Source organism: Scyliorhinus canicula, chromosome 21 (assembly GCF_902713615.1).
Source record: "Scyliorhinus canicula chromosome 21, sScyCan1.1, whole genome shotgun sequence".
Taxonomy (NCBI): domain Eukaryota; kingdom Metazoa; phylum Chordata; class Chondrichthyes; order Carcharhiniformes; family Scyliorhinidae; genus Scyliorhinus; species Scyliorhinus canicula.
This window is the reverse complement of record NC_052166.1, coordinates 37,877,870-37,889,950: the sequence shown is the minus strand read 5'-3', so window position 1 is coordinate 37,889,950 and position 12,081 is coordinate 37,877,870. Positions and strand designations below refer to the sequence as shown.

General features: G+C 47.7%; 1 protein-coding gene across 5 annotated transcripts in view; it reads right to left on the bottom strand.

Moving 5' to 3' along the window:
• Positions 1-4,777: 4,777 nt before the first annotated feature.
• Positions 4,778-12,081, bottom strand: part of LOC119955959 (syntaxin-binding protein 1) — a 134,543-nt gene continuing 127,239 nt past the window's right edge. The window contains exons 17-20 of one of the 5 annotated variants that reach the window (XM_038782635.1): positions 10,291-10,376; positions 7,711-7,865; positions 6,945-7,073; positions 4,778-6,092 (exon numbers count right to left, since the gene is read on the bottom strand). In XM_038782635.1, coding sequence (XP_038638563.1) covers positions 6,961-7,073; positions 7,711-7,865; positions 10,291-10,376 — 354 coding nt within the window. In that variant the 3' untranslated portion in view covers positions 4,778-6,092; positions 6,945-6,960. Of the gene's footprint in view, positions 6,093-6,944; positions 7,074-7,361; positions 7,385-7,710; positions 7,866-10,290; positions 10,377-12,081 lie in introns of all 5 variants that reach the window. The other 4 variants (XM_038782636.1, XM_038782638.1, XM_038782640.1 and 1 more) reach the window with 4 other exon arrangements.

Here is a 12,081-nt window from a genome sequence, read left to right as displayed (position 1 = left end):
AGGGCTGTCCTGGACAGGGGAGTCCTGGGTAGGGCTGTCCTGGGTTGTGGTGTCCTGGGTAGGGCTGTCCTGGGTAGGGCTGTCCTGGGTAGTGGTGTCCTGGGTAGGGCTGTCCTGGGTTGTGGTGTCCTGGGTAGGGCTGTCCTGGGTAGGGCTGTCCTGGGTAGTGGTGTCCTGGGTAGGGCTGTCCTGGGTTGTGGTGTCCTGGGTAGGGCTGTCCTGGGTAGTGGTGTCCTGGGTAGTGGTGTCCTGGGTAGGGCTGTCCTGGGTAGGGCTGTCCCGGGTAGTGGTGTCCTGGGTAGGGCTGTCCTGGGTAGGGCTGCCCTGGGTAGTGGTGTCCTGGGTAGGGCTGTCCTGGGTAGAGCTGTCCTGGGTAGTGGTGTCCTGAGTAGTGGTGTCCTGGGTAGTGGTGTCCTGGGTTGTGGTGTCCTGGGTAGGGCTGTCCTGGGTAGGGCTGTCCTGGGTAGTGGTGTCCTGGGTTGTGGTGTCCTGGGTAGTGGTGTCCTGGGTAGGGCTGTCCTGGGTAGTGGTGTCCTGGGTAGGGCTGTCCTGGGTAGGGCTGTCCTGGGTTGTGGTGTCCTGGGTTGTGGTGTCCTGGCTCAGCTGCGACGGGGGCCTGTGGCTGCCCCCCTCATCGCTGGGTGTCTCACGCCTGCGTCGCCGCACTCACACGAGACGGGGGGACGTCGTCTCCGTGCTGCTCCGTGCCTGTCCCAGTCTCGTGGCAGCCCTGGACATCGCATGCCGGAGGGGCCGGGCCTGTCCCTCTCTTGGTCGCCTGGGGCGTCTGGCGGCCGGTCTGCATCCACGGGAATGGGTGCAATACACAACACAGCATACATGGTTAGACACGCAGGCGGTGATCGGGGGAAATGGGGGAGGGGGGATATGGGGGAGGGGGGATATGGGGGAGGGAGGATATGGGGGGAATGAGGATGGGGAGTGGGGAGTCTCATATGGTGGTGCCGACCTTTGCATCGGCAACCTCCCGGTCCTTTGGTCCGCCTGCCAGTTCCAGAGCCCTCTCCTCATAAACGGTGAGTGGTCTCACATCAGCTGTGCCCCCTCCGGTCCTCTCACACTCCCTGTTGTTGTGTGCGCGCTTCTCCTGTGGGGGAAGGGGGGGGGGGGGGCGGGTGGGTGGCAGGGATAAAGGGCAACAGTGTTAGGCAGGGATATACATGCAGGCCAGTAGTTGAGCATATATTGGCATAGGTATGCAGCACATCAGGGTTAAGGTTGGTTGCACCTGGGGGTGTGCCGCACATCAGGGGGGGGAGTACTCACCCTGGCTGCCCTGACGAGGTCATTCACCTTCGTCTGGCATTGTGCGTCTGTCCACAGCGCTGATGGCCTCTGCAATCTCCCTCCACAGGCGCTGGCTGAGGCGGGGGGCAACCCTATGGCCGTGTCCAGGGTACAGGGTCTCCCTCCTCTGCTCTACTGCGTCCAGGAGCACCTCAATGTCACGCTCCTAGAACCTCGGGGCTGCACGGCGGCCATTTTGTTGAATCTCCGGGGGCGGGGGGCGTCTTTTTTAGCTATGACGCCGCCTGGCGTCAATGACCCGCGCATCCGCGGCGGGTGGCGCCATCGCGAATGGCGTCACGCTGCTACCAGCCCATTCCGGGCCAGAGAATTTGCGCCGTTTGGGGGACCCCGACGCCAGAGTGATCTGCACCGTTTTTGGCGCCGGGGTCACGGCCATCATGCCAATTATCGGAGAACCCCGCCCCTTTTCTCCTCTTGTGAAAAAAGCCCCAGTTTTACACATCTCTCCTGATAAGTACAACCTTGCAATGTTTCAGTGAACTTTATGTGCAATAAAAAAATAGAATTTCTGTAAAGGGAGCTTCAAAGTAAGCAGCGTACCTTCTGATTTCTGATGAACATTACTATAGAAGTTCATGTTTGTCTGACATTACGCACTGTCTATTAGTTAGTTTCATGTAGATAAATGAGGAGTTTTAGAGTTAAATAGTTATTTTCCATATTAAATCTAGAAAATAATAGTACAAGGAGTACTGAACTATTTTTTTATTTTAAACTCATATTGTGGCATTTAACACTCTAGCTGTGGGATGTTTGTGTTTAACCCACAAATACAGACCAATATGCGATGGCAAGGAAGCTTTCAAAATCTTGGACAAAATGAACAGTCACCCGTGTGAACTAATTAAAGAAAGCCAACATGAATTTGTTAAAGGCAAATCATGTTTAACTAACTTGAGGTTTTTGATGAGGCCGAAGAGAGGGTTTAAAAAAAAAAAAAAATTTAGTGTACCCAATTCATTTTTTCCAATTAGGAGGCAATTCAGCGTGGCCAATCCACCTACCCTGCACATCATTGGGTTGTGGGGGCGAAACCCACGCAGACACGGGAAAAATGTGCAAACTCCACACAGACAGTGACCCAGAGCCGGGATCGAACCTGGGACCTCGGTGCCGTGAGGCAGCAATGCTAACCACTGTGCCACCATGCTACCCCTCAGGGAGGGTTTATGAGGGGCAATGCAGTTTATGTGGTGCATAAGGACATCCAAAATGCGTTTGATAAAGTGGCACTCAATAGGCTTGCCAGCAAAGATGAAACCCATGGAATAAAAGGGGCAGTGGGAGCTTGGATACAAAATGGAGTAAAGGTCAGGATACCGTGTAGTAGTTGATGGGTCCTTTTCAGACTGCAGTAGGTATACAGTGGAGTTCGCCAGCGGTTGGTGCTAGGACGACTGTTGGGTTTGTCGGGAACAAATTCGAAATCTGAAACTGAAATAATGCTGGGATGTTTCTGGAACAGCGAGCAGGACAGTGATAGACGTCAAGAGGACATAGTGGGCTGGTGGGATACACAGCCATGTGGCTGCCAAAATTTAATGCAGAGAAGCACAAAGTGATAGCATTTTGATAGGAATAAAGAGGAGTGGCAATAGAAAATAAATGGCACAATTCTAAAGTGGGTGCAGGAACGTAATGGAGACCTGGCAGTATATAAATCACTGAAGGTGTCAAGTTGAAAAAGCAGATGAAAAAAACCATATGGGGTCATGAGGTTTACATAGAGTTCAAAAGCATTAAAATTCTGGATCAGCCACAACTGAAATAATGTGTCCAATTCGGGGAACCGGGGTTTAGGAAGATGTGAAAACCTCGGAAAGGATGCAGGAATGATATTTACAAGAATGGTCCCAGGTATGAGGGGCGGAATTCTCCGCTCCAGCACAGCATCAGGAAGGCCGTCGTGAACTCGGCCGAGTTTTACGACGGCCTCGGAGGCTGCTCCTCGCACCCTATTCACCCCCCCCCCCCCCAAGGAGGCTTGGAGGCGCTCCGTAAATCTCGGGCGCCGGGCCTTGACGCTTGCGTTAAGGCGGCGTCCCATGAATGACACGACGGCGGCGCCTAAGTGGCGTCAGCCGCGCATGCGCAGGTTGGTCGGCTCCAACCCGCGCACGCGCGGTTACCGTCTTCCCCTCCGCTGCCCCGCAAGACATGGGCACCGATCGCGGGCCAGTCCCCTACCGAGCACGGCCGTGGTGCTCACTCCCCTCTCCGCCCCCCACAAGCCACAAACGAAACTTTGGCGCCATGTTCACGACAGCAGCGACCAGGTGTGGTTGCCGCCGGCGTGAGCAAGTCGGGAACGTCAGGACGCTTGGCCCATCCAGGCCGGAGAATCGCCGGTCGACGGGAAAAACGGCGAGCAGCGATTCCTCGAGCGGGTGGTGGGAGAATCATGGGGGGGGTGCCAGGGCGGCGTGTCGTGAGTCGCCCGGCCCTCCCGCAATTCTCCCACCCGGCGTGGGGAGCGGAGAATTCTGCCCGAGGTATTTCAGTTATGAGAATTGATTAGAGAAGCTGGGGTGACTCTCCTGAGAGTACGGAAGATTGCGAGGAGATTTGATTCAAAATCTTGAAGGATCTGAACAGGTAGAGAGAAACTTCCCATTGGCTGAAGATCTCGAGCTAGGGGGCATGGATTTAAAGTGACGGGCATGAAAAACAAGGGCAATTTGAATAAAACCCTTCTTTTTTTACACAGCATTGCCTGAAAGGGAGACGGGAGGCAGATTCAGTCATGGATTTCAAAAAAAGGGCTTTCAACTATGTACCTTGGGGAGGGGGAACTGCAGGTCCCCAGAGAAAGGTCACGGGAGCGGATCGAGCTGGATTGCTTTGAATGAGAGCTGGCGCAGGCTCGATGGGCCGAAAATCCTCATTCTACGCAGTAACCATTCTATGATTCTCCGTCAATGTTCTGCAAAAACCACAGAAATTCCAGACACGGAACTGTAACCCCAGCACTGAGCCGAACTCGCAGACCAACGTTAAACAATTATATTTTGTATGATGGTGAACTTTGCGGGACGGCCGACTGGTTTTTGAAAATGGAGAAGTACAAAAACAGTAAAAATCTGAAACGATTAGTTGGGGATGATTTTGAGAGTGGACAGAACTAAGTGAAAGTTGTTACACTCAACTGGGAATTACTGACCGTCTAAACTATAGGCTGCAATCAGTGCCCCAGTCTCCCAGATGGTACACTTAAGCACCCACTGGTTATCCAATGATCAAGTATTTAGAATTGGTTCTTATAACATTGCGAAGTATCCTGACATAGAGCCTAAATGTGAAAGTGGGGCTGGAAGACAGGTGTCCTTGTGTGCTCTGAAGGTCTAGCAATGCAACCCTGAGGTCACCCCAGGGTTAATTGTACTGCATGAGGTTGTTCTGGGAGTTTGTGCCATTCGACGAAAAGAAGAGAAATATCACAGCGACCAATTCTACAAGCAATCTTATCAGATTCAATTTATTTGTCCGTTTCAGTATCGGTACCATGAAGTACAGCTTGTGCTTGAACACTTTGAATGCAGAATCTGATTTATTTTAAAGGGACATGGGGATCAAGACAGACTAAATTCTCAGATAAATAACTTCAATATAAATATGACTTGACACAGTGATCATATACAACGGCAAAATAAGCTATTTGCATCACAAAGCAGTCAGTGCATCACACAGCCTTTGCTCTGGTAACTGAGCAAGCAGAGACTGGTAAATAATATGCCTTTTAACAAATGGAAGATGTAGCAATGCCCAGAAGAAAAATTTCCTCGATAACCACAAACAAGCTTAACACAACAACACGGACACAGGGCATAGACGCTTATAAATTAAATGGGCTACTTCACATTTTCACCAGTGGACTTTACAGTAACAAATGGCATACACACTACACAGCTCAGTGCATAATGTTTACGTCGATACTAACCAATGAAACGGCATTTTACTAAATACAATACTGAAATACCATTGGCCCTTTTTGCAAGCATGACTTTGACACTACACATTAAAGATGAGGAATACTTCAGTTGGAAAATTAGTGGAGGAATGTGTTCAAGAATTTTGATTCAAATACCATCTTCAGCAGAAAGCTATTCAACGACCTCACACTTTTTTGACATACATAATTTCCATCAGCCTTGGCCCGAAGCAAATTGGGATGAACTCTGTTCGACCTCTGGGATTTAGAGGTCTCCAAAGGCAGCATTGCAGTGAATATTAAACAATCAATGCCATGCTGTGTGGTTGAAGATTATTAATGAAATGTTTCTCATTCACAGTCTCACCAATTCTAACTCGGTGTGTGCTGGAATTAATGTTTATCCGTCGAAAATCAACCTCATGCAACTTGTCCCTCCACTAACAAAAAATTTACACTAAATAAACAAACGTAACTCTACCATTTACACATGTCCTAGCAGTACTCAGAGCATCCTTATAAGATTTGGTAATTACAGTATTATGTAGCTTTTTATTTGTTTAAAAACGTTGCATCCATCGTTAAACAGGTTTAGCTAAGATCACTAGCCTTATTTTTTAGCTCAATGCATACATGTTGAATTACAAAGGTTGCAACACCAAAACTTCACAGATAATAATATTCTCCTCATTGGGAAGGAAACATTTGTGAATAAGAGTGCGTGAACGTCTTGATGTATGGCTTCACTCTTAACTGCTAGCTTCTTCATCTGGCTTATTCATTTTCTTTAAGGAGTTAAGTAACTTCTGGGGAGTGAGGATATGCGTTGATCCTGCAGTTGTGAGACATAATAGGTTTTAGATTGGTGTAAAAATGCAAATTATATTCATGAACTGAATTAATGTAACTTTTTTAAATCATGGCTTAAAAATGCAGTACCTCTTTTCCTGGTGGATTGAAAATCAGTTATCCATTTTACCTATAAGAACTTAACTTTGCATAGTCTTTGCAGCATCTAAATACTGTCGTGTCTGGCTTTTAAAAAACCTGCTGATGATGACACTACTGTGATATCGGAGGCAAAGGAATACTGCAGATTTAATACCATTGCAAATAATTACTAGAATTCACAAAGTATATTTTTTTTTAGAACTTTAACCGAATATTTAAAAATCTCGAAAAGGAAATTTTAAGATGACTTTTTTTTCACAGTTTTTCTTTACTGGAGGGGAAGATCTTTTGAAACAAACATTTTGCACCAACCCTTTTCAGTAGCATTTCTCTGCCGGTATACACATTTAAATTTATTTTCAAAACGGAAGTCATTTTTTCCCAATGTGTGGGGGTATATTTCTTTTTAATCTTTTGATATTCCAGTGTAAATTCTGGCCAGGACATCATTTAAAAAAATATTTTGTGTGCAAGAAAAATGCCTGAAAAACCTTTAACAGTATTCAAAGGGTTAAGTGGAAAAGTCTGAACCGCAAAAAATGTTACATTTATTAAATAATACTTTTAATCTTTTTCTCATATTTAAGAGATTTTGCTTCAAAAGTTACAAGTTGTGCAGACAGTTCATTACTCTAGAAGATACTTAGAATAATGCAGTTGTGAAAGAAAAGTTCTGGTAGAGTAAATAAAGAAAACCCTTCGAAAGCGAAGAGTTTCTTTTTTGACATTTTACTTTTTATTTGCCTTTTTCACTCCTCTTTGGGAGGAGCTTGATCCTCAAATGTAACCCTAGAGGACTCCCTGAAGTCCGGGTGTCTCAGATCCATGAGAAATTTTGTAGGAGTTATAATGTGGGTAGAACCTGTGAGAGAACAGAGGCCAGCTAACACCCTTATAACATGCCAATTTATGCCCATATTAACTTTCCTGGGAAGAGAACACAAATGTGGGGTCAATACACATGCAAATTTACACAAGGTTTGCGTCTTTCTGTTCTCACTGGGTTTCCTCCCCAAGCTGAAGCCACTAAGGGGAACTCAGATAAGCTCTGCCTTGAAGTCCGGAGTAGGTCATAGCTTTGGACCAAGGATTGAGCCGAAACCTCAAGGCAGAGGACCCAGAAGTAAAGGAAGGACTCAAACAAGCTTACACAGAGCTACAGAACAACCGCTGCTGGAGAGAGCAGAAAACAATTGTAGTTAACAGGTTTGTAACAGCATAACATTAGCAACAATAATAAGCACAAAAAACTAACATTCAAGAGAAAAGCAAAGCACGCGAGCACCAAAACACTACTAGTTACACAGACAACATTAAGCATTTATTTTCTGATTACAGCTAACAGTTGAGTATTCAGTATACACACATTATTAAATAATACAGCAAATGTAGGGCAATAATACTTCATTTCATTACATGAAGCAATAATTTGAAGAAAATATATTTAAGCTGACTTACCACAGTTAATAAAGTGATGGCTGATTCTTTGCAATACTTACCTATTAGCACCTCCCACTTCCCATTGGCTTGTGTGACTTCATAAGCACAGCGCATCTCAGAGCATGAGGTGCCTCCAATGATGAAGATGATGAGGCGTGGCCCTGTTCTGTACTCTCCCGGGGTTTTATTCTTATGCCAGTGGCCATATCGGGCGCTACACCAAAATTAAAACATTCAGGGTAACATTAAAAATCTTATCACTCCTCTACAATCGACAGTCACATGCTTTGGCAGAGCCCCCCCCCTTGATGGCTAACACTGCAAAACTATCCCTCCACCATACCCCTGAAATTATCATCTGAAAGTACGTATTATTCTAGAGAATCACTCTTGAATTCAAGGGGCGCGATTCTCCGCCCCCCACGCCGGGTGGGAGAATAGCGGGAGGGCCTCCCGACAGTTTTCACGCCCTCCCGCTGTTCTCCCCCCCCCCCCCCCCACGCCCGACCCACGCCACAAATCGCCGCTCGCTGTTTTTTACAGCGAGCAGCGATTCTCCGAGGCCGATGGGCCGAGCAGCCGGGCCTTCACGCCCGTTTCAACACGGCAGCAAACACGCCTGCTCGCTGCCGTCGTGAAACGGGCGCCAGATGCCGTTTGGGGCATCTGGGGGCCCGACTGGCACGGCAGTACCACGGCCGTGCCAAGGGGGGCATAGACCTGCGATCGGTGGGCACCGATCGCGGGCCATGCGTCCGTAACGGACGCACTCTTTTCCCTCCGCCGCCCCGCAAGATCAAGCCGCCACGTCTTGCGACGCTAAAAGAACAACAGAGAAATCCTTCCATTGTCCAGGCCAACTCTGACAAAAGAAAATCTGGGTCTTGGTTCACGCCATCACTCTGGTGGGGTGGGACCTAATAGAGAGAGCAAGGCCAGCACCACAGAGATCGAGATGTTATCTTTAAAGGGCACCATGATCAGCACTAAAAATACACTCCCCCCACTGCACCGCCACTACCCTCCCCCTCACCCACCACCACAGCAGTATCACAAGCACTCTTCCCCTCAATGGCAAGTCCCTCCCCCCTTCAAAGGCATTGGCAATTTCCCCCTCATCGCGGGAACCCCTCCCCCACCCATGTGGCTCCCTCAAGGGTCCACCCTTGGCAGTGCCCCTTGTCACAGATTAGTTCACCTGTTTGGCGGGCAAGTCCCTCATGGCGGGAGCTATACTTACCGGCTGGTTTCCCTCAACTGAACCCCATTCTTCTGAAGCTGTCTTAAACTTTGCCAAAGTGAGGCAATGTTCAGTGAAGGGGGAAATCATGTGATTAATAATATTAAAAATTATTAAAATTAATTTAAAGGCGAGAACTTTCTTTAGCTCTGGCAAAGGGCAGTGAAAATCGGGAAAGGAGATCTCTTCGGCAAAAGTCCCTTTTCCCGACTCGCGAGATTTTGCGCCTGCATCGCCGTAGATGCTTGGGGCGAACGTGGGCGCAGAATTTCCCCCTTCGTCCAGAATTCTTCACCATAAAAATGTGCCATTATATCTCATTGAACACCTTATAGGAGTCGCCAAGAGAATTGGAGTGATTTACCATGACCATTTGGCATGGGGTTTCTTGACCTGCAAGAGAAATGGAGAGAGGGCAGCACGGTAGCATGGTGGTTAGCATAAATGCTTCACAGCTCCAGGGTCCCAGGTTCGGTTCCCGGCTGGGTCACTGTCTGTGCGGAGTCTGCACGTCCTCCCCGTGTGTGCGTGGGTTTCCTCCGGGTGCTCTGGTTTCCTCCCACAGTCCAAAGATGTGCGGGTTAGGTGGATTGGCCATGCTAAATTGCCCGTAGTGTCCTACAAAGTAAGGTTAGGGGGGGGGGGGGTTGTTGGGTTACGGGTATAGGGTGGATACGTGGGTTTGCGTAGGGTGATCATTGCTCGGCACAACATCGAGGGCCGAAGGGCCTGTTCTGTGCTGTACTGTTCTATGTTCTATGTTCCAAGTCCCGACAGAGCAGCTGCTTCAGAGGAGGTGGACAGGTGGGCTCCTTTCTCCCTACAGGTATTAGGTATTGCTCCCTCTCCTTCAGTCCCCATGAAACATGGTGCTGTGTGTCAGCCAGTACATTCCACACCTCCAATGGAAGTAGATGGGTGATTCCCACATTTACTGCACAAAATTTGTTTGACATCGGATCATCATGAAGGCTTCTGGTTTAGCAGCTCAAAGTGTGAATTATGGTAATCAGCAATTAGGCCCAAACATGCCCATTAAAGCGGGACTTTCAAACAGGTGCCAGACACCCATTCATCGCCTGCTTTCATCTGTTGACTAAAATGACCCCCATAAGCTTTGTCTGATGTTTTATAAAGTCATGTTTGTAGTAGGCCCATCACAAAACAGTATGGAATGCAATAAAGCAATTCGGAAAACATAAGTTATTAAATCACTATTGACTACCACCTATAATTACTGGAGACGTGTCTATTTTCAATCTGATTTCCTGCAAATCAGTTTAAGTCCTGAAATTATCAGGGATAGCATTACAGTAGAGGGAACAATATCACAGCTTTAATGGTGTATTAGCAGTACATGTAGCAAGCGGGTAATTCAAACAGCATGCAGAGGCAATACCTGACTGCAGTGGCACTGAAAGAGGCAGTAGAGCGGGCAGAGATATATGGGTAATGTTTAGTGTCCAACTTGTCATCAATGGCATCCTGGAGAAGAAAAAAGCAGGATGAATATTAATCATTGAACAAAGGAAATCACACATCACCTCTCTGCGTAGGTGTATAATTACTCTGAAGAATCAATATCTTCCTCATAGAATGTCATTTTATTCAGACTCTACACCTGGTTGCACAATTGCACTTTGTTTCCAACAGTGAAGCTCCATGATAATTCGACATTACTGCTAAAATGAGCATTAGCCTCTAACTCATTAGCCAAACAAAAAACCTTTATGACAACACCCAATACTACCTCCCACTGCCGCACTTCTGTTGTTTTCCAGGTATGGAGGCAAGGTTTCACAGCCTTATAGTCCAGAACATCCAAAGTTTATTACCGAGTCATTTGCTGAATTCATTGACCTCAAGAAGGTCAGTAAAAAGAGATAGTCCAAATAGTCGTAGAGCCACAAGACCGGGAAGGAAATGGTCGCCAAGTTGGAAAATGTGTATGGTGCAGATGTGCATGGTGGAGATGTGCAAGGTACAGATGTGCATGGTGCAGATGTGCATGGTGCAGATGTGCATGGTGCAGAGGTGCATGGTGCAGAGGTGCAGATGTGCATGGTGGAGATGTGCAAGGTACAGATGTGCATGGTGCAGATGTGCATGGTGCTGATGTGCATGGTGCTGATGTGCATGGTGCTGATGTGCAATGTGCTGATGTGCATGGTGCTGATGTACATGGTGCAGATGTGCATGGTGCTGATGTACATGGTGCAGATGTGCATGGTGCAGATGTACATGGTGCAGAGGTGCATAGTGCAGATGTGCATGGTGCAGGTGTGCATGGTGCAGATGTGCATGGTGCAGATGTGCAAGGTACAGATGTGCATGGTGCAGATGTGCATGGTGCTGATGTGCATGGTGCCGATGTGCATGGTGCAGATGTGCATGGTGCAGAGGTGCATAGTGCAGATGTGCATGGTGCAGGTGTGCACAAGGACAGCATCGGGCTTGATTGTGACGTCCTTGATGGGAGCACAAGTTGCTAATGCTCACAATCCACACTGACAAATGAAATATGGCTGCTCTATGGCTCTGGCATTCATGGAACCTTGGATTTGTGTTTATTAATCCTCTGATCCTATAGTGGTCCAGATAAAAGAAGCTACTGAACAGAGGCCAGGAAGACACAAATAGAAGCTATGGGGACGGGAATAAGACCTTTAAAATACAGCATTCAAGTTAAATGTCTGATGTACCATCAATTTGACTCAAGACACATTTAGGATCCGAACTGTGGCTTTAATCAGCTAGTTGTTAGCCCGGTGGTCGACTACAGAGAATGACCGACCGCCGGGAACTCTGGGTACTTATACCCTGCCTCGGCGGCGGGGCCTACTTGCCTCTCGACCAATTGGAGAGCAGTCACATAACTAGTCCCAACCAATCGGACGAGAGGCACATGACCAGCCAGAGCCAATGGGAAGCCAGTGCTCTGCACCAATGGCAGTGCTCATATCCATACCACCACATTCACCCCTTGTGGAGAAAGAAGGGGGGTTAAGTGGGAGAGGGGGGGGGGGGGGGGGTCCGAGGACTGGTGGTATGAGCAGCGAAAATCGATAGGAGTGAGCTGCCCACTGGCTCATGGCAAAACAATACTATTACTACTAACAACAGAATAATCACAAAAATGTCCAAGAAACAAAAATGGCAAAACAATACTACTACTACTAATAACAACAGA